The following is a 22880-nucleotide window of genomic DNA, read 5'->3' on the forward strand; positions in this document are numbered from 1 at the left end:
GGGCCAGCTCTTGCTCAGGCCTCTGCATCCAAACATACCAGGCAAGCAACGTCACCTATCAGTGCCTCTGCATGTATCTTACATTCTTTTTATGTCTTTGAATTGTCGCCAAATCTCTATAGCAAGGGGCTGGAGCCACGGCTCGGCTGTTAAAAGTGTGTGTTGGTCTTGGAGAGGACCCAAGTTCGGTTCCCAGCATCCATGTTGGGTAGCTCACAACCACCTGCTTGTAACTCCATTCCAGGGGATCTGATACCCTCTTCTGGTCTCCACAGGCTCCTGCACTCATATGTGTATACACACACACACACACACACACACACACACACACACACCCCACACGTTTTTAGACCCAGGTGTGGTGGTGTACACCTTGAGTCCCAGCAGTCAGGAGACAGAGGCAGGCAGACCTCTGAGTTTGAGGCCAGCCTTGTCTACAGAATCCCAGGACCGTCAGGGCTGCAATAGATAAACCTTGTCTCAAAAACAACAGCAATAAACAAACAAACAAATATTTTTTGTTAAATCTTAAAAACAAAAACAGGGTCTGGAGAGATGGCTCAGTGGTGAAGGCCAGGATCCAGATCACTGGACCTACAGAATAAGACCCTGTCTCCAAAACAGGCATATACCCAGCAGGCACACACTTTTAATTACAATAGAGGCAGACAGAGGTGGACCTCTGTGACTTCAAGGCCAGCCTGGTCTACATAGCCAGTGCGAAGCCACACAGGACTATATCATAAGTGTCTGTCTAAAGCAAACAAACATGTAAACAAACTCTGTAATGACCACTGACAAACACAATTGCAACACTGACAAATACCATAGAGACTGATGACGTGCTGGGTGCTGGGTGCTGGTCTGTGTATTCTGTACATGCTCATCCATTTAATTCTCTCTTTTTTAAAAAGACAATTTATTTTATGTGCATTGATGCTTTGCCTGCATATATATCTGTGTGAGTGTTGCCAGATCTCTTAGATCTGGAGTTGCAGATGGTGGTGAGCTGCCATGTGGGTGCTGGGAATTGAACCCAGGTTCTCTGGAAGAACAGCCAGTGCTCTTAACTGCTGAGCCATCTCTCCAGTCCCATTTAATTCACTTTTGACCTCTTTCTGTCTGTCTCTACCCTCCCCAACTTCCCCTCTGTCTCTCCGTGTGTGTGTGTGTGTGTGTGTGTGTGTGTGTGTGTGTGTGTGTGTAACTCAGGGCCTCAAGCTTGTTTAAGCAACACTCACTGAGCAACGGTCCCAGCTCCTGGCTTTCTGAAGGTCACTCTGAAAGGCTCAGGGTAGCCTTTAACTTGGAATCCTCCTGCCTCTATTTCCTGAGTGCTGAGATTATAAACCACATCCCCACCAGATCCATTCATTTAATTCTTACAACAGCCTCCAGAGATAGACATCTTCACAGCTCTTTTATAAACGGAGAACTTTAAGTAGAGAGAGGCTAAAAAGCCAGCACCAGTTCCGCAGCTAAACTGCCCTGTGGGCTTCCGCTCTCCAGGCCTCACATCTCCCTTTGTCAAGCTGCAGTCTCCTCCCACAGAGGGCCCAAGGAAGCACTGAGACCCACAGGGAAATGCCTACTGCTGCCAAGGGGAGAATCTTTAATGAGGGTGGACTGTGAGCCCCTCTGCCTTCCGTGTGACAGGTGAGGAGACAGTCAGACACACTGCCCTATTGCCTGAAGCTTCATGGCAAATGAAGCCAGAGGTTAAGCTTGAAGTGGGAACCTGTCAAGTCTCCAGGTTTCTTCTGTCCAGCCTGCTGACAGGCGTAGTCCCTCTATCCTTACTTGGCCACAAAGAGAGCTATACTGCCCACTCTCTTTTGCTCTATTTCTCTGCCCCTCCTCCCACTTCTTTCTAGGGTCTCACTGTGTGGCCCAGAGTAGCCTTGAGCTTGCAGCAATCCTCCTGCCTCACCCTCTCTCAAGTGTTGGGATTCGGGTATGAGCCCATATCCAGTTCTTCACATTTAATCTCACAATCATTCAATGAAGTAGATACTCTTACTCCTATCTGACCGGTAAAGAAACTGAGGCACAGAGAGATTGCATAGCTTGTCCAAGAACGGTCAGCCAATAAGGTGTTGACAGACGGCAGGGCATCGCTTGTCACTGTCCCCCAGCTGGTGAACACCTAGAAGGACTCAATTAATAAAAGCTTTTGTCACTTGAAGCTTCCTTGCCTGGGGGACGGGGCATCCAATCCAATCCCCTGGCTCCTCCCATCTGGCCTCCTTAAAGCCAAAGTTTTCCACATCAGCAACAAGAGGGTTCTGGTGTGTGTGTGTGTGTGTTCCCGAGCGTGTGTTCCCAGGTGTGTGTTCACACGTGTGTGTGTGTGTGTGTGTGTGTGTGTGTGTGGTGTTGAGGACTGAACTGAGGGTATCAAATATACACCTTACACACACGACCATACACTATCCACCCAGGCCTCAGGGCTCAGTGCTGCACCATTTGATCTAGAGCCATCAGATGCTCTCTTGCACCCCTCAGCATCCTGTCCATCTGCCTCCTTAGCTTGGGCTTCCATCTCCCTCGGTCCAGCCTAGCCCTTCACTTCTCCTTCTCCCCCTAGCAGCCCACCTAGCCCACCTGTTCCCTTCCTGGTCTTCTCCCTGCCTCCCCAAGACCCTCATGCATCTAACAGCTGTATATGATTGGTACTGAGGGTGAACAAGCCTAGAAAGGAAGGGCTTGCCTCCAAGGAGCTGAATGTCCTGTGGGGGAGGGGGAGACAAACAATGCAAAATGGACAAGAGAAAGCGGCTCATCCTGAGAAGTAGCCAGAGGCAGACAGACAGGAGGATGTGATGGAAGCATGCATGTGTCACTTTATTCATGGTGGCCAGAGAGGGTCTTTCTGAGGAGGTGGCATCTGAGTTGAGTCCAGTTGTGCTGTAATTTAGGAAAAACTGAATTTAAGGCAATGGAAGCAGCATTCTGGGCAGAAGAACTGGAGGCAGAAAAAGGCCCAGTGCCCTGGAGGCTATGAATGAATGTTCACTCCAGGCCTCTGCCTACTCTTACAAGCCGGGCGCTTTCTCACTACAGGCTTTCTGACTTCCCCTAACCCCTCTCTCCCTTCTCCCCCTGCCAGCCCCCTGCGCCCCCAGCTGGGACTGGTCCTCCTGTTTCCTCTTGCTCAACCCTCCCATCACTGTGGCCTTCTTGGCTTCCTCCTTGGACCTGGGACACCTGCTCAGCTGAGGTTCCATGTCCAGCATAGAACCTCCTAGTTCCCAACCAAAGGCACTAGGCAACCTGAGACAGAAAGCTGTTCAACTCCAGGCCCACCAACTGTAGGACCATGCCAGCCCCTCTAGCAAGTCTGTCTCTTTCTCCTGTAGCCCTCAAATAATTCCAAAATCAAAATCCATTAGGAGATGTCCAAATGGGCTTATGTGACACTCCAGAGGAACCGGAACATCACCTAGGAATAGCAGCCACAGACCACTGCTGCGCACTAGGCCCTTTCTTAGACATCTTGTAAGTATTAATTAACTTTTAATTCTCAAAATAATCCTGTGAAATGAAGTAGTACTGTTACTCTCAAAGGACACAGGGAAACTGAGGCTTAGATGTAGCCCCATGACAGAGTACTTGCCTAGTGTATTCGATACCCTCAGGTCAATCCCCAGTAACACACACACACACAGGCACACACGCACACATGCACGCGCACACACACCCACACTCCCCCAAACAAACAAAAACCCACCCACTACCACCAAACCACCCCCGAGTACCAGACAGGTTTAGTAACATGCCCAAGGTCACACGTGAAATAACTAAATTAGGACATAAGCCCTAACAATGTGGCTTCTAAGTCTGAGCCCTCAACCTCTGTATGATAAACAGATTTGAAAACTCCTTGGTGAGACAATCAGGCTCCTGGCTAGCATTCCTGATGCCCCTTCACCACGTCCTCCAGCTCACTGCCTTCCCATAGCGTGGCTTTCAACTCTGGCAGACACTCCAGACATCAGGATCTCCTATCTACCCCGCCCCACCTGCACCCTCCCAAACCTCCACTTTCCCTAAGCTGTAACAGCAAAGTCGTCAGTATTTACCCCACCCCTCCCCCAGCTCTCCACATCATTTGCCTACTGCACTAGCCACTTGACTTCCACCCCCATCCCACCCCCCCTGCAGCCCCGGCCACAGGTTTCCTCACCTCTGGGCAGGGAGCCCTGACTCACTCGGAGGAGTCCTCCCCACATTTGTCTCCCTCTAATTATACCACACCTCCACCCCCACCTTACCACATTTCTCTAGGTTTGGGAGTCATGGAATATTCTTGGCTGCTGGGGATCTGAGTTCGAATTCTATTTTCTCCCTTGCTTAGTTGTGTGGCCTGGGGAAATCTTTAAACCCTCTGGGCTTCAGTTTTCCTAAATATCAGACAAGGCAGACTCTCTGTCTACCTTACCAGGAAGTTGGTTGGGATCTAATGGGATTGCCATGACAACCTGCTTTGTGAAATGCACCTGGAGGGGAGTTAGGAGACTGAAGCTGCAGGTCTGGGTTTGAATCCTGCCTTTTTCTAGCTCTGTAACTTTGGCCAAGTTCCTTAATGTCTCTGAGACTCTGTTCCCTTTTTCTGTGAGATGAGATCATGCTAACTCCAGCCTCATAAGATTGCCGGGAACCAGAGGTGATTTCCTATAAAACACACACAATCCAGTTGCCATTGCTACTATGGTTTTCCTCACGCAATAAATACTCCTTCAAATCTCCTCCCTGCCGGTCAGCTCCTCCATTCTCCCCACTTCCTCTCCAAGAAGTCACCCCTCCTTCCCCATATCGCCTGTGAACCAGGGTCCCCAACTCCAGGTCCAGCCTTTGGAGGCTCTCTAACAACAGGGTTCTTTGTCTCCACTCTAAAACTTGTGTTTCAAAGGCCAGAAGGGTTAGCCCCATGGTCAACTCAGCAGCCTGGAGGCCCCTGAGCCATTTGACCTGGACCAAACACATACTTGCTTGATGACCTTGGGCCAGTCCCTTCCCATCCCTGGACCTCAGTTTCCCCATCTGTCAGGTAGAGTAACAATCCCTTGGAATTCTGACATATTCTAATCCATCAGGACACAATGGCCACTGCCACATAGCAGACTGGAACCTCAACCTCCTTGGGCTCATGTCATTTTTCAAACGTCTCAGCACCCTCCCTGCCCAAAACCATTTTCATCAGGCCACCACAGTCCCTCTCCAAGGAGCAGCCTTCCCTGCAGCCCCTTAGCCTATCCTTCTCCAGCCCTGCTAGCCAGCCTTCTGGAGCCTGGCCTCTGGCTGCCAGCAGCATGCCCCTAGCTGCTCCCATGCTCCAGTTCCCCCAAGCACTGTGTGGCCTATGTCACACAACCCAATTCTCTGACCTGGTGGATGGATCTTTCTCTCCTCTCCCACCTTTGGGGTCATCTAAGCTGAGGCTCTGGCCCAGGGGAACTCAGTCACACACACACACACACACACACACACACACACACACACACTCCCCCTATGAGCAGTGCCCTCTCCCCACGGAGCAACACACCAGTGCGCGTGCGCACGGACACACACACACACACACACACACACACACACACACACACACACACCACCACCATCACAACCACCACCAATACCACCACACACTTCATTCACTGCCAGGTGCTGACATCTAATCCCAACCTGTGCCCTCCATAGCATCCCAAATCTGGGTCCTACTGGACCTGGCCTGGCCAGTAACCACCCCCTCCATCCGCCTAATTTGACAAGCCTGCTCTAGGGATGATGGTGTCCCCCAATCCTTTCTTGACATTCACTTTCTCCCATCCCCAGGTGAGATTCTAGGGTCCTCCCGGGCATTTGGGCTGCCCAGGCCCCTGAGACCTCTCCTGCCCCCTTGTGTCTTAATGGCCTCCAACTCCTTCCAGCCACTGTCCTCCAATTGCAGGTTCACTGGAGATATCAGGTGCCAGGAGATGTTAGGGCTCCTGGCTTCCAACCTCTAGTCTCATCATTTGCCGCCCCCCATGTCCCAGAACCTCCCCCACTCCATCCCCCAAGCGCTCCCCAAATACAGGGTCCCGCCTCCCCACCTCTCCCACCCCTTAGCTCACACTCCGCAGCTCCTGAGTCCGATCCTTCATCCTGCGACGGGCTCCTCCTCCCCTTCTTCGTCCTCCCGCCTCCGCTGCTGCTCTCTGCCTCTTGCCTCTGTGCTGGAGGCCGGGGTCTGGGGGCACCGGGCTAGACCTCCGAGGGATGTGCGGGTAAGGTGCGCGGCGGGGGGGCGGGGAGCTGAGGCCAGGCAGAGACAGGGGCCTGGGCCGACTGGGCTCTGCCTAGGCTGCGGTGGCGATGCGGCTGCGGCACAGGGTTGGATGGAGGGATGCGGGAGCCGAGGCGCGGGGGAGGGGGGCGGAGGGAGGTGAGGAGGAAGGGAGGGAGGGGGAGCGGAGGGGGCGGGGAGCAGGGGGCATGCGCAGCGCCCCGGGCTGGGGGCGCCTGGGGGTTGTAGTCCGGGGAGGGGCACCCAAGGGAGGGGCTCTGGGGAGGCTGAGAAGTTGGGAGGGGGGAGCCCAAGAAGCAGGGAGAGATGCAGAGGCAGGGACAGAGATGCTGGGTAAACTGCAGTCGGGGTGGACCGGCAGAGAAGGTCTAAGGGAATAACCTGAGAGAAGCGGAGTGTCTGTGAGCCTACGCAGGACCTTCTTTTATTCTGTCCCTTCGGCTCTGCAGAAGACTCTTTGGGCACTAGAAATAACAAACCTGACCCTGTATGTGGCTGTTGCTTGCTGAGAAGGACATGGGGCTTGTTCTGTACATCCTTCGTCACCCTACCTGAGAGTACCCTGGCACCGGTGGATCTCAGCTTGTCTACTCCCAAGAACAGAGTGGTCACTACCTGCTGAGACTTCTGGTCTGGGGTTTTTAGATGATTCTGTAAAAAATGACATTTATCCTGGCCTAGAGTGAATCTCAGTGGTATAGGCTTGCCTAGCATGCCTTTAAGGCCCAGGGTTCTATCCCCAGCACTGGGGGTTGGGGTGGGGGTGCAGAAGGAAGGAAGATGTCTGCTGGGAGTAGCATCTTGAATCTAGTGCTGCAGAAGGTCCAGGAGCCCTCCACCCTCTGCTCTCCCTCCTTCCATCTCAGCCTTAATTAGCACTTCAGTTCTTCCTTTCGTGGACAGCAGGGTTTGGACTCCCAGCCGGGTGGACTTCGACCCTGCTTTTGCCAAATACCCAGTAACTACTTTGAGACACCATTCATCTTTGTCATGGCAGGGCCTACCATCTGTGACCTTCAACAGTTCCTACACCCAGTGGCCTTCTTGTGAAGACTCTCTTCTTGTCTCCTAGCCTTGTCTGCCCCGTCCCATGACCTTAACTCTGGGTTCTACCTCCCACCTTCTTCCAGCTCTTCCTCTGTTCTGTGACCCCAGTCGGGGTTCGTGGGAGCTAGTCTAAGCTCTCATCTTCCTTTTTAATCCCTCTGACTTCATGTACACATGTGTATGTAGGTGTGCTCACTTGTACATGTGCACACGTGTAAGTCAAAGGTCAGTGTTGGATGGCTTCTGACATTCCCCACCTTACTTTTAGATTTGTTTTAGAGACAGGATCTTGCACTGAACCTAACCTTACCATTTTCGATATACTCATTGGGTTGGAACCTTCCTCTTTCTGTGCCTCTGGTACTTGCAGGTTATAGAGATGTGCTGTTGTACACAGCTTCTGTGTGGATGCTGGAGACAAGCTCAGGTACACTTCATCCACTGAGCCTAGGTCCTCATCTTGGCCTTCCTGCATCTTCATGCCTGTAGTACCTACCCGCCTATACCCGTGAACCAGGTAATCTCAGAGGAAGGTCCTGCTGTAAGCTGGAGGCCAAGAACACAGAGACAAAACATGCTGTCAGAGACTTACCTATAGTGAGTATGGCCAGGACTCTGGTGTGGGGACCCCAAGGACATAGTGTCAGCTTTTGCTGTTCTGAAAGTGCTTCTTTCTGTTTCCATCAACAATGGCATCTCTACCTACCCAGCCACTCAATGGAGCAGAATCTGTCCCTGACTCCCTCCTCTACCCACAGTGCTGTTGTTATGTTCTGTGTATCCACTATGTCCTCCTCCCTCCATGGTAACTAATCAGCCTCCTAACCACTACTGCTGTCCCAAGTGTACAGATCAGCAAGCTGGGGTTTCAAAGGGTTAAGTGGTATGTCCAGTGTTACAAGATGGGGTTCTCTTTGACAGCGTCTCCCTCCCTCCAATGCCAGAGAACGAAGCTAGGCTTGTCACATGCCAAGAAAATGCTCTACCACTAAACTACAGCTCAGCCCTGGTTTGCCATGTTCTGAACTTCCTCCTGTTACAACTACTTCAGGTCAGTCTGCGCTCTCCTCACCTTCCTTTTACCTGGGTCACCAGGGATAGTCCTCACTGGTCTTCCCTTTTGAAGGCCCTTCCCTTTAAGTCTTCCTTCCTCCCTGGATCCTAGTGATTATCTCCAAGTTGTCTGAGTATGCTAATGTTACCTGTTGAACCTCCACATCCCACGGCTTCTAGGATTATGCTCAAAATCTTATCTAAAACCTGACACGGTAGTGGCTGCCTATAATCTAGAAAGATGTCAAGTTGGAGGTCAGCCTGGTTATATATGGGGCTTTGATTCGAAAAACAAACAAATGGGCAGAGAGACAGTTTAGCAGAGCGCTGGCTGCCTTACAGACGACAAGCTTCAGATCACAGCACCTCTATGGCTCTCACGGCTGCCTGTAACTCCTGTCCTAGGGGATCTGATACCATCTTCTTGGCTTCCACGGGCACTATACACAGGTGGTACATTTACATACACACAGGCCTCACACACTTAAAAATAAATACAAAATTAATGAACTGGAAAGACAGATCAATGGTTAAAAGCACTTGTTACTCTTGCTGAGGACCCAGGTTCCACTCCCAGCACCCACATGGCACTCACAACCATCTGTGACTGTAGTCCCAATGGGTTTGATACCCTCTTCTAGCCTCCTCAGGCACCAATTATGCATGTGGTACCTATACATACATGCAGGAAAAATACTCATAGGTTATAAAATAAAAATAAGTTTAAAAAATAAACAAACACCTACTCTGTCGTCTGGTTACATGAATATCACCTCCTATCCCCCATCATCTCCCTTCATGCCAAGAAATCATAGCATCTATGAGCATCTATGAGCCCCCACTGTGTGTCCACTGTGTGTGGAATAGTATTGAGTCCCTTCTCTGACAGTCATCCTTCCGTCCTGTGAGGCCAAGGTCATCTTCTACCAGAACAGCCCAGGCCTAACAGCTGTCTACATTTCCTCAGGAACTGACACAGGCCAAGCACAAAGTAGTTGCTCATCGGAAATCTGAATAATGGGCATGCTGACTCACATCTTTTCCTAGGCACAAAATAAAAGAAAATAATTCCAACACGGTTGGTGTATTTTGTCTGCAGTGTTCACCGCTGTTTTCCCCAGGACTTTGTGGTTCCTTGAACACAGGGAGTTCACTGTGTGTGTTAAGTAAGAGGACATGGTGAGTGGACACAGGAACAACGAGCTATGATAACAATAGTAATTCCTGTCATTGTCCAGAGATTTATTTATTTACTTTTGTAAAGCTTGGTGGTGTGGGGATTGAACCTTGGGTATGATAAACAGGCATTATACCATTTATAGTTACAGTCCTTATTTTTAAAGATGATAAGGAGGATTTAAGACAGGGACTTATTATGTAGCATTGGCTGGCCTGGGATTTGCCTGGTCTAGATCCACTTGCCCAAAACCATGTGGCATCATACCTGGCCCAGATTTACTATTATTTCCAATATGTGTATGGGTTGTGTGTATAATGTATACACATGCGTACATGGGTTCATGCACATGAATGCAGGTACTTATGGAGGCCAGAGGTGTTGGATCCTCTAGAGTTGAAGTTACAGAGTCATGAGCTGCCTGACATGGGTGTTCTGAACCAAACTCAGATCCTCTACAAGTGCAGTGTGCTCTCTTAACTGCTAAACTCTCTCTCTAGCCCTTACATTTAAAAACTTTTATTTAATGTGTTTCATTTGCATGTATGTGTGTTCACTATGCATGTGCCTGGCGCCCATGGAGGTCAGCAGACAGCATCAGATATCTTGGAATTGGTGTTACGGATGGTTGTAGCCACCATGAGCGTGCTGGAAACGGAACCCAGGTCCTCTGCAAGAGCAACAAGTGCTCTTAACTACTGAGCCTTGTCGACAGCCCCTCCTTTAAAATTTTTATTTTGAGAGAGTATTGCCAGTTTGCTCAGGCTGACTTTGAACTTGCTGTCCCTCTGCTGTAGCATCCCAAACAGCTGAAAAGGTGTTTGCCAGGGCCATCAAGGTGGCTCGACAGATGGAGAAATTTGCTACCACCTAAGATGAATTCCATCCTTAGGACCTGTGGTGAAGGGAGCGAGCTTACTCTAGCAGGTTGTCCTCTGGCCTCCAACCTAGCACTATGGCACACACATTCTCATTCATAAGAATTGATCCTTAGAGGTGTGTGCCACCATCCTCGGATTGTTCATTGACTTTCTGCTGCTTGTTGTTTCGTCTTGCTTGTGGTGCTGGGGATTGGATCCATAGCCTTGATTGACTAGGCAAGCACTGCTAGATCCTTTAATGACTTCCACTGATCACATCCAGGATCACTTGAAATCTACCAAATAAGCCTAAGAGTGAGCCTGAAGCATGCGTCAGTTCTTTTGCAGTCTCTCTCTGTGAGGCTCAGTATAACCAGGCAGCCCCTGCTCAGGAAGAACCCTGCTCTCTGTTGCTCATATTGGCACATGCTGCCATTACTTAAGGACCCTGATTCCAGGCCGGGCGGTGATGGCGCATGCCTTTAATCCCAGCACTTGGGAGGCAGAGACAGGCAGATTTCTGAGTTCGAGGCCAGCCTGGTCTACAGAGTGAGTTCCAGGACAGCCAGGGCTACACAGAGAAACCCTGTCTTGAAAAAACCAAAAACCAAAAACCAAAAAACAACCCCCCCCCCCAAAAGGACCCTGATTCCAGTCTTTTTTGTTTGTTTGTTTTTTGTTTTGTTTTTTTCCCCGAGACAGGGTTTCTCTGTGTAGCCCTGGCTATCCTGGAACTCACTCTGTAGACCAGGCTGGCCTCAAACTCAGAAATCCACCTGCTTCTGCCTCACAAGTGCTGGGATTAAAGGTGTGTGCCACCACTGCCAGGCTCTGATTCCAGTCTTGAGTCACTGCCCATGCTTTTCTCCCACCATGCCGCTCCTCGTGCTCCTGTCTCCTGGGGTCTCTTCTCTATCATGGCCTCCACAGCTAACTTCTCCTGTTTAGCTTAACTCGTATGGAGTTTAAGGGAAAGCCTATTAGATTTGTAGATTGTGTAGCCCCTTTCCTAGAAATCCTGATTCCATAGATGTGGCCTGGGACTAAGGAATCTGAGTTCTTAGCAATTAACCTAAGGATTCTTATTTGCAATCAAGTTTGAAAACTGTTGGATAACAGGTTAGCTGTTATGTCACAGAAACAAAACGAAAAGCCAAAAACAAATCCTCCAAGCTTGAGTGATTTAAGACTACAGAAATGTTTCAGGCTAGGCATGGTGGCTCATGCCTTTAATTCCAGCACTCTGAATTCCTGGCCAGCCTGGTCTACAGAGTTCTAGGACAGCCAAGGCCACACAGAAAACCCCTGTCTGAAAACACAGACTACAAAGATTTGCTTTTGTGGTGGGTCAAGTTACTTTCAGAGATTCTGTTCCCAAGAAAGACCCAGTGCTTCAGGTGGGGGAGAGTTCATGCACAGCGAATCTATCTGTGAACTCTGGCTAAATCTCTCTTCCATCCAGTACACAGGACTTGCCACAACTTGCTTATACAGGAACGGATGAACAGCTACCAGGCCTGAGCATCCATTTGCTAGTGTCTAATGAAGCTCTGCTCCCTGTTCATCATACTTCTGTGCTACAGACACAGCCAAGAGTAGAGCGAACATCTGTTTACTACCTGTGCGGAATGCGAGGCTGGCATGTACGAACTCCAGTTCCTAAGCTTGTAAAATAGCTCTGATATCTTCCGGTTTGGGCATGGAGAAGGGACTTGTTGAGAAAATGATCAGGAAGGTCTTAGAAACTTGAGGATCTCCATCCAAGCAGCCATGAGAGAGCCTGTGACTCTGGTGTCCTCCCTTCCTGTTCCCCCACTGTTTCAGCCTGTTTCCAGGCTTATCTGGATCACAAGGGTCTTGGAATTTGGTTTGACGTCACTTTTCTCACCATATTCATTGCTGCATGGAACTATTATGACCTGAAAGTGACTATAATATTATTAACCATATTGATGGTCTTTCTATGCTAACTTAAAGATTAATAAAGAATATTTAGTAATTAATATTAAATAATTAAATTATTAAATAAATTAATGAAATAACTAAAATAATAATGATGATGCTGTCATATCATTCTTACAAAGTGATCATCTGGTACCAAGCTCTGTCTTAAGTATTGTAGGCATTAACTCATTTACTCTTCTCAATGCCTATCTGAAGTTTCTACTGTTATCTCCATTTACAGGTAAGAAAATGAAAGTACAAGGAGTTGAAGTGGCTTGCTCAAGGCAGGAGTAACGTTAAATCCATACAGAAACTATCCCCCTAGTCACCTGATCTCCACTGCAAAGGGACTCAGTCGCTTCTGTAGCAAACTCAGACAATTTTGAGTTTGAGACTAAATTACCGCCCACCTTTCTAGACTTGTTCTGAAGAACTGATGAATTATAAAATCTAGTTTCCTTATCCATTTACATGGTATAGATAACATTAATTTAGGACTCCTTTTTAAAAATTATTTTTTAATTATGTGTATATCTGTGTGCAGGCTAGTCTTATGTCAAACACAATAGACACACAAAATTTTTGGCACACAAAATAGAGTCATCTGAGAAGAAGAACCTCAACTGAGAAAATGCCTCCAAAAGATTGTCTTAACTGGTGATTCATCAGTGGGGGAAGGTCCAGCACATTGTGGGTGGTGCCATCCCTGGGCTGTAAGAAGCAGGCTGAGCAAGCCACAGGGAGCAAGCCAGTAAGAAGCATTCCTCCGTGGAATCTGCATCAGCTCCTTCCTCCAGGTTCCAGTCCTGTTTGAGTTCCTGTCCTGACTTCCTTCAGTGATGAACAGCAATGTGGAGCATAAGCCAAATAAACCCTTTCCTCTCCAACTTGTATTTGGTCATGGTGTTTCATCACAGCAGTAGAAACCCTGACTAAGACAACCTGTGTCTTTATGTGGGTATGTGTGTGTGAGTGCAGGTGCCTGTGGAGTCCAGAGCTACAGGCGGTTGTAAGCCATCGATGTTGGTGTTGGGAGTTGAACTCTGGTGCTCTGCAAGAGTATAATATACTCTGTTAGCTTCTGAGATAACACTATAGATCCAACTTAGGACTTCTTTAAAGTTTTCCAATGAACTGAAATATTTAGCCAAGTGCTGTGGCTTCTGTCTGCAGTCTCAACATGAGGCAGAAGGACTGTCAAAAAGGTAGTCCGGGCTACACGGGTGGAGCCTGTCAGTCACTGCAGCACACACCTGTAGTTCCAGCTCCAGGAGAGGCTGGGAAGGAGGATCTCTTGGGCCCAAGAATTCCAGAGATCAAGGCTAGCTGACTACATAGCAAGATTACCTCCTCTACTCCTCACTTACCAAACTCAGAGAAGGTATACTAGGTAGCCCAGGCTGGCCTCAAACTCAGAAATCCGCCTGCCTCTGCCTCCCAAGTGCTGGGATTAAAGGCGTGCGCCACCACCTCCCGGCTTGAGAGTCATTCTCTAGTCCAGATATTTTTAATATAATCCTTTTTGGTTGGGAGGAGGGGCTGAAGAGATTGCTCTGCAGTTGGGAGAACTGGCTGCACTTCCAGAGGACGTCTGTTCCAGGGGATCCAATGGCCTCTTCTGTCCTCCTCGGGCATTAAGTATACACCTGCTGCGCAGACATACACGCAGAAATACACCTATACACATGAAATAATAAAAAGAAAGGTTACATTTTAAAAATAATAATCCACTGGGCACTCAGGAAAAAAAAGGCAGGCAGATCTCTGTGAGTTCGAGAACAGCCTGGTCTACAAATCAAGAACAGTCAAGGCTACACAGAGAAACTCTGTCTCAAAAGACAAAAACAAACAAACGAAACATAAAAAAAAATTTTGTGCCTAGGTCTTCGTACATGGTAGGCAAATGTCCACTAAGCCTTATCCCCAGCCCTGGAAGACTTACTCTTAGGCACTCCATATTTTTGTAAATGGTATTTTTTTACATTTCCATAATAATTTACTGCGTGACTTATAAACACAATTATCTTAAAGTCTTTCTCTTACACTAACAAGCTTACTTGACATACAGGCAGAACAAGAGGCCTAGTCATGCACCAGGACCCTCCTGCACCTCCGTCTGGGGCCATGTCTGGCAGCTTCCATCCTTTGATGCAGGCTCATCTCCACATCCCAGGCCTACTGTGACTCTCCAATTCCTAACTTATCTCTCAACTAACTTTCAAAGCCAGAGATCTCTTCACAGCACTCTCCTGTCTCTACTGTGTCAGGTGACTGTAAGAAACACTCAAACACATGATACTCAGGCTGTGCATGGCACTTCTGCGGTGTTTTGTATGGTGCACTTTGGCATGGTCATCTGTGGTGGCCACCAGTGGGATCTATGCTACATGAAAATCTGATCACATATCGGTTTCAGACTTCATGCTCATGCTTACTCCTCTCCACTTCAATGTATATCGAGGCTCCAGCCCTCATGTGACTGAGCCTCTGGAAGGTGGCTGTCTAGCTGAGCAAAGCCTTTAAAAAGGGATACTCATGATGAGATCGGCATACATGTAAGTATAGATGGTGGCTGGAGAGATGGTGGCTCAGGAGTAAGAGCACTTGCTCTTAAAAGCAAGCAAACAAACAAAACAACAAAAAAGACCAAATCTTAAGCCAGGCATGGTGGCGCCTGCCTTTGATCCCAGCACTGGAAATGCAGCAACAGGCAGATCTCTGAGTTTGAGGCCAGACTAGTCTACACAGTGAGTTCCGGGACCCAGGGCTACACCGAGAAACCCTGTCTTACAAAAAAAAAAAAAGATAGATACCAGAGCAGTGGATCTCAACCGTCCTGATGCTGGCACTCTTAAATATAGTTCCTAATGTGGTGACTCCCAACCATAAAATTATTTTTGTTGTTACTTCATTTTGTTGTTACTTCATAACTGTAATTTTGCTCTTGTTTGAATCATAAACATCTGGTATATAGGCTATCTGATATGTGACTCTGTGAAAGGGTTGTTCCATCCAAAGGGGCTGAGACCCACAGGTTGAGAACTGCTACAACAGAGTATCCTCTCTGTCCAGTGGTGATTCTTCAAGAAGGAGGCAGCCTTGCACTGGTGAGGTAGCTCAGCAGGTAAAGCCATTGCTATGACGTCTGGTGACCTGAGTTCCTGGAACCCCAGTCCCCAGGCTGTCCTCAGACCTCTGTGTGTGAAGCTACACACAATGGAATCTACATACTGTCCTCCAATCTCTATGTGTGGGTGTATGCACTAAAATTTAAATATTTTAGTCCCCTTACCAAGAACTGAACCTAATGAACCTTGACCTTGGACTTCAGCTTCCAGAAGCAGAACTAAGCTCCTGCTGCTTAAGCTAGTCTGCCTGTGGCACAGAACACACACAGCTGTAATGTGGTTGGCTTGTCCTGCTCCCTGCGTCTTTGCTTATTTTGGTGATGCCAGGGATCAATCCCTGCTCCCTGCCCTCACTGACTATCTTCTCCTTGGGATTTTCTTCTCTCTATTTTTACCCTCCCTCCTCAATAAAGGCTGTATGTGGCCATAAACACATAACCTTATGGTTATTGTCTCCTTAGTAGCTGGATGTAGAGGTGGGATCTGACTCTTTTAATGTGTATATACGTGTGTGTGTGTGTGTGTGTGTGTGTGTGTGTGTGTATTTTAACTCAGAGATCTGCCTGCCTCTGCCTTGAAAGTACTGAGACTATGGCATACACCACCACCTGGCTGTTTCAGAACTTTCATATGGTTCAAAATCAAACTAGTAGGAACCAAGCATGCCAGCACAGGCCTGCAATCCCCAGGATGGTGAGGCCTTGTCTCATAAAGCAAATACAGGATCTGTAGAGATGGCTCACTGAATAAAGGGTGCTTCTCGCTCTTCCAGAAGACCGGAGTTCAGTTCCATGTGTTGACACTGGGCAGCCACAACTGGTAATAACTCCAGTTTCAGGAGATCCAATACCCCTTTCTAGCCTCTTAGGGCATGCACACACACACCACACACACATGCATGCACGCACACGCACCCCCCCCAAATAAACACACTTCACATATACATATATATACATATATATGTAACAATTTTACTATAGAGTTTCTGTTTTATATATAACATTTGGTACACACACACACACACACACACACACACACACACACACACACACACACACAGAAACTCTATAGTAAAATTGTTACTCTAACAATTTCCTAACCACCTTGTCACAAAAAACCTCAGGGAACTTTTCTCTCCTATTCTCCAGTGCATGACAGTGATTGTAGTTTCTGTTTGTAGATTTATTTTCTGTGTATGGACATGTTTTATCTGTATGGACGTGTGTGTACCATGTGCATGCTATCAAGGATGACTGTTTACCACAGTTGGGAATATCGAGGTGTTGGGAACTGAATCCTGGTCCTCTGCAAAAGTAACATGTCCTCTTAACTCCTGAGCCCTCTCCAGCCCTGGAACTCTTCTTATAGAACTTCCCAAGATTTTTGTTAAGAGGGTACAACAAGCAAACACACACTAGGTCAGCAGAAAATCCACTCAACCACTCTCAGAACCTGGGGGGAAAATGGTTGTTTTAGCTTGCTAGTAATCCCTACTTCCCAGGAGTGGCTTCTTACATAGCCACGGCTATACCTGAGAGTCTCAGGAGTGGATTTCTATTTTAAAGCATGTATTCATGGACATAGTGGCTCACAGCCATCTATATCTCTAGTTTCAGGGGATCCAATGCCGTCTTCAGACCTCCTCAGGGACCCACCATGCATACAGGGCACATATATACATGTAAGCAAAACACCCATACACATAAAATAGGATAAATAAATATTTTTAAAGTAGATATTCATTTATTGATGTGATTAGGTATCATTTGCCTTCCTACCACCCTGAGTGAAGAAACTGTTTGCCCATTTAAGTTACTTGTCTAACTTAGAATAAAGTAATGTTTCACTACTGCTTTAAGTTTTTGGTGCTGAAACATTGAATTTCAGGTCTTGTGCATGCTAACAGGCAAGCACTCCACCACTGGGCTACATCCCCCATGCTTAGTCTAGAAAGATGTGGTCTCTAGGCTGGTGTGGAGCACACCTTTCTCCTGTCTCCTCCTGAGTGCCAGGATGACAGGCCTGGCACTGTTTCCACTCTGCTTTTGTTTGTTGTTGTTTAGGACAGTGAACATCTATATAAATGTTTAAGACATATATTTTTAGGAATTGTCCTGTTCTTTGTCTATTTTTAAAAATTAAACTGAGCTAGATGTAGTGGCACATACCTTTAATCCCAGCACTCAGGAAGCAGAGGCAAGCAGATCTCTGTGTGTTCAAGGCCAGCCTGGTCTACACAGTGAGTTCCAGGACAGCCAGGGCTACACACCTGTCTTGAAAAATAAATAAATAATTAATTAATTAATTAAACTGATCTTTTGTCAGCATGTGGGACCTCTCTGGACAGTAGTGATAAGCCATTTGCTTATAATGGGAACTCAGATAGACTCTGCATCTTGTCTGTCTTTTGATTTTACTTATGTTTCTGTTAGGCCAATGTTTTCTCCTCTTTTTCCTCCCTCTCTTCCCCATTTTCTTCTTTGAAAGATTCTATGAGTACAGGCTGGCCTCAAACCTGCAGTAGCTATTCTGCCTCAGCACCCTCAATGCTCTGCTTCCAAGCACACAAATGCATGTTTAGCTATGGTTTTGCTTATTTCCTTTCTTCCTTCCGTTTTGGAGGCAGGGTCTCTCTGTATAGCTCTGGCTGTCCTGGAACTCACGGAAGCCTGAGTCTGCCTCTGCCTCCCAAGTGCTGAGATTAGAGAGTTGTGTCACCATGCGTGGACAGGTTTCCTTTTCTTATAACATTTTAAAAAATAATTTACTTATTTTTACTTTAGTTTACTTATGTACATTGGTATTTTGCCTGCATATATGCCTATGTGAGGGTGTTGGAACCCCTGGAACTGTTACAAACAGTTGAGAGCTGCCATGCAGGTATTGGAAATTGAGCCTCAGTCCTTTGGAAGAGCAGCCAGTGTTCTTAACACTGAGCCATCTCTTCAGCCCTCTTAGAACATTTTAATGGACTTTATTCAACAAAATACACAACCCATCTCTTTGGTGGCCTTTGTGTGTATACATAAGGGGTATGTACACCAGGCTACATATCTGTAACCCTCTATCACTTTTAGAATAAAGTCTAAGGACAAAATAATGGCCTGGTGACCCAGTGTTACCCATAAGAATGGTATACATGTGACAAAGAGGATTTGGTTTAGGAGGTTTCCCGAGCAGGCAATGTTTACTGCTTGGTATATGTTGGGCCTCCAGGAGGGAAGAGCCAGGGTGAGTTCTCTAGGGGGCCTGCTGATTCCAGGCCTGGAGCTCAGGAGAGCATGTTTACTAGTGCTGCAGGCTGGAAGGCCTAGAGATGTACAGAAGGTAAAGGCACAGAAGTGCAGGTATATAGAGGAATGGGAGGTCTCAGGTGGAACACCCCCAAACACTTTCCTAAGGAGCAAACCATTGGAGCTTCACCTATGGGCTTGTGAGAGCCACAGCCTGAGCACTGTCTGCCGGGAAAACAGAGGCTGTTAAGTGAGATGAGGTTATCCTTGGCTCCTGGGGACAAAGCAGAGAAGTAGGCTAAGACCTGCTTCAGTTCCAACACAGCAAGTGTGGGAGAGAGAACCTGTAATACAGAGAGGAGGGTCAGTCTGGTACTCAGTCTGTTCCCTCTTGCAGGGAGCAACTCAAACTAGGGCATCAACAAGTGGCATCCCTGGGGGATGGAACACTCCTTCTTTTTTTCTTTCTTCTCCTTTCTCTCCTTTCTTTCTCTTCCCTCTTTCCTTCTTACTGCTAAGATTTGAACTCAGGGCTTGTACACATGAGGCTTTTAACATTGAGTCTCAGTACCTAGCTGGTGATCTCAGTTATGGCACAAACCTAGCACTGCGTAATCTGGAGCAGGGCGACACATTTCTGTAACCCAGCACTCCACTGTATAGGGAGCTCCAGGCCTGCACTACAAAGATCCAACTTCAAAAATAAAACAAAGAACCATGGCATCTGAAGGAGGGCAGGAGAAAGCCTTCTGCCTATCCATTTCCTCCTTCCCCCTGGCCAGGTCTGCCTGCTATACTGATACTCAGCAAGAATCTCAAAACAACAAAACCAAGACACAGGGGGACAGATCCTAGAGCCATATTTTCTGGTTTCAAGTCCTAACAAGGTTACTTACTAGTCATGTTACCTTGGGTACCTCAACTACAGTTTCCTGTTCTCTGAAAGAAAGACAGTCACAGTGATCCTACCTCATAGACAGTCACGGTGGTCCTACCTCATAGACAGTCACGGCGGTCCTACCTCAAACAGTCACAGTGGTCCTACCTCATAGACAGTCACGGTGATCCTACCTCATAGACAGTCACGGCGGTCCTACCTCAAACAGTCACAGTGATCCTACCTCATAGACAGTCACGGTGATCCTACCTCATAGACAGTCACGGCGGTCCTACCTCATAGACAGTCACAGTGGTCCTATCACATAAAATTCTTCTGTGGCTTCCAATGCTTTTTTTTCCTTAGATTTTCTTGTATCCCAGGCTGACCTTAAACTCATGTAGCTTAGAATGATCCTGAATGTTTGCTCCTCCTGCCTCCTCCTCCTGAGTGCTGGGATTACAAGTGTATACCACCATTCTGGCTGATGCAGTGCTAAGGATAAAACCAGGACTTCATGAATGTTTCATGGACTCCACCAACTAAGCTGCACAGACAGCCCTGGTTATTTGTTTTTTTCTTCAGACTGGGTTTTATGTAACCTTGGCTGGCCTTAAAGTTACTAAGTAACTGAGGCTGGCCTTGAACTCTTCATCTTCCTGCTTCTAATTCTCAAATGCTGGGATTACAACCATGTATTACCATGCCCAGATCAAAAAATTAAAATTATAAAAATGTTTATATTAGTGCCTTGCACAATGTATTCATGTTATATAAATTTTAAATACAAAAGCATTTCATTCATCTGTGACTGGCTAGTGCGTGCCAGCACCATTGTGGCTGCCGAGGATGCAGCAGTGAATAAGGCAGGTGAATTCCTATCTTCATAGAGTTTATAGTTCAGTGGTAAGCAAAATATAGGGCCTGAGAGGTCCAAGTGGAGCCAGAAGAAATGTACAGGATTGGCAAGACTGTGACCCTAGCACCTGGTGCACAGTGGGGCTCAGGAGATAGGAAGGGAAGGAAGATCCTGGACCAGCAGCAGAGTAGAATCTCTGACAGAGTCATGGGGTACCTGAGATCCTCAGAGGAACGATCACCACCCTCATCCCCATTCAACGACAGCAAACACACAGCGCTATCCCATGGCAGGCACCATTTCATTCTTATATTTTATTTAATCCTTATCAAACACTAGGAGTTTAATGCTATTGTTCTCATTTTTTTTTTCCAGATGGGAACTAAAGCAGAGAGGCTAAGTAACCTGACTCATAAAGGTGACCCTAGCCTAGGTCATCTAGGTCTAGTCTGGATGAGATCAGACCTGTAGGCAGAGAGAATAGAACAGAGCTTGAGTTTCAGACAGAATGAAAAAAAAAATATATCCTACACACCCAAGACACACTGCAGTCAACACAGGATTCCTGGGATGAAGGTCTAAGAGGAACACAGGCTTCAGCACTGGGCAGCTCCACCCAGTGGCCTGCTGCTTAATACATCACTCCACTTGGGGGTTGTCAGCATCATGAGACCTTGACAGAACTAACCAGGTCCCAGCCTCCTGGGACCTTAAATTATCATCTTAAAGCCTGTGATCAACCCTGTCTCGAAAAACCAAACCAACCAACCAAACAAACAAAAACAAAAAAACCCGTGATCATGGGCGAGGCATGGTGGGGTACACCTTTAATCCCTTCACTCAGGAGGCAGAGGCAGGTGGATCTCTTTGAGTTCCAGGCCAGCCTGGTCCACTAAGGGAGTTCCAGGACAGCCAGGGCTACACAGAGAAACCCTGTCTCAGAAACAAACAATAACAACGACAAAAAAAAAAAAAACTTGTTATCATACACAGAGACCACAAATGAAATAGTAACAAATATTATAACCTTGAGATGCTTTAAAAGAAGTACCAAAATCTCCAGACCACAGCCGAGGGCCAAGAGGCTGGCAAACAGGCAGGTATAATCAAAAGGCCCAGAGAGAGAGAAAACTCACAGGAGCAAAGCCTAGAAAAAAGCCTTACCCATCTAAAGACCCCTACACAGTATTCCTAACTGTATCCCTTTTAAAATGTCTGTGGCTTTTTGAGACATGGTTTCTCTATGTAGCTCTAGCTGTCCTGAAACTCACTCTGTAGACCAGGCTGGCCTCAAACTATCAGACCAAGCTGTCAAAGGAGGAAACTGAATTTCAGATGGAAACAATGAAACATTCACGGCAGGGCTAGGTGACAGGTATCCAAGAGTCTTCCCCACCCCCTTGTAATACTAACCGGAGCATGAGGTGTAGGCAGTGAGTGGGAGCAAGCAGCAGTTAACCAGAGAGGCAGCAGCCCTTACAAAATTCTTCTTTTTGTTGTTTCTCTTATGGGTCCCTGGGGTATAGGAAGACGAAGACCAACACCAATTTGGAGGCTATCAGAATCATGAGACCTTGAAAGTCAGAGCCTACAGCAGGCCGTTTTCTTCACACTATCTTCAGGGGACCAAATCGGGCAGACTGGGCTTCTGGAGAAACCCACCAACACTGTATTCCGTATGAGGTGGTCAGGGTCAGAGTACCCTTACTCCCTCATATCCAATCCTAGGCAAGCTACATTCTAAAGGGGAGAGGACCAAAGCCCCACACATGGGATGAGACAGCATGTGACAGTTTCCAGTCCCGATGATCTTCCCAATCCTTGGCAGTCATCCCTAGTTCAGAGATGGGAGAACAAGGTCCAAAGACAAAATATGACTCTCCAAACGTCCATAGCAACTCAGACTCAGAAAATCTAGGCTTCTTGACCAGAACCAGAGAGGGACTGACTGTTGTTTCCTGTGCTGAACTTTCTCTCTGGTATTCGAATATCCATTTTAGCTGTTCTGATACCTGCTGAGGAACTCTGGGGAGGGCTTCTATACAATGGAAGTTCCACAAGTGCATGGGACTTTAGTCAGGTGGTCCTTGATATGTCACCAGCCCCTACAACAGTATCTATTCCATAGTATGTGTCCAATAAATATATCAACTGAATGTATTTCCAGAGGGTCAAAGCTGGGGAAATGGCACGAAGCCTAAAGATCCGGAAGGCACTGACTTTAGTTTCAGATACAGGAAAGGCTAATATTCGGATCAAATCTTCTGTGGGGGCCTATTATGTGCCAGCTACTGAATTTGGTTGGTGCTGGGGAATCCGTTAAAGAAAAGCAAGTCATGCTCAGACGTCAGTTGTAAGGCAAGGCTGCGGAGGGATCAGTACGTTTTTCTCGGTCTGAGCTGCTCTGAAATCATCT

General features: G+C 47.4%; 1 protein-coding gene and 2 long non-coding RNA genes across 4 annotated transcripts in view; 1 reads left to right on the forward strand and 2 right to left on the reverse strand.

The window, feature by feature from the left end:
• Positions 1-6405, reverse strand: part of Stx1b (syntaxin 1B) — a 20393-nt gene extending 13988 nt beyond the window's left edge. The window contains exon 1 of the mRNA XM_034517482.2: positions 6114-6405. Coding sequence (XP_034373373.1) covers positions 6114-6143 — 30 coding nt within the window. The 5' untranslated portion in view covers positions 6144-6405. The remainder of the gene's footprint in view (positions 1-6113) is intronic.
• On the forward strand, positions 6151-13254 carry LOC117719326 (uncharacterized). Of its 2 annotated transcripts, none has more exons than XR_004608144.2 (5): positions 6151-6266; positions 7704-7930; positions 8255-8384; positions 11886-12066; positions 12609-13254. It is a non-coding gene; the product is annotated as an uncharacterized LOC117719326 (long non-coding RNA). The 2 variants fall into 2 exon arrangements; XR_013103172.1 differs by having other exon boundaries at positions 11893-12066.
• On the reverse strand, positions 12866-21870 carry LOC143434026 (uncharacterized). Its single transcript, XR_013103171.1, has 2 exons — positions 19902-21870; positions 12866-14044 (listed from the first exon to the last, which is right to left on the reverse strand). It is a non-coding gene; the product is annotated as an uncharacterized LOC143434026 (long non-coding RNA).
• Between the last annotated feature and the right edge of the window lie 1010 nt (positions 21871-22880).

Source organism: Arvicanthis niloticus, chromosome 1 (assembly GCF_011762505.2).
Source record: "Arvicanthis niloticus isolate mArvNil1 chromosome 1, mArvNil1.pat.X, whole genome shotgun sequence".
Classification (NCBI taxonomy): domain Eukaryota; kingdom Metazoa; phylum Chordata; class Mammalia; order Rodentia; family Muridae; genus Arvicanthis; species Arvicanthis niloticus.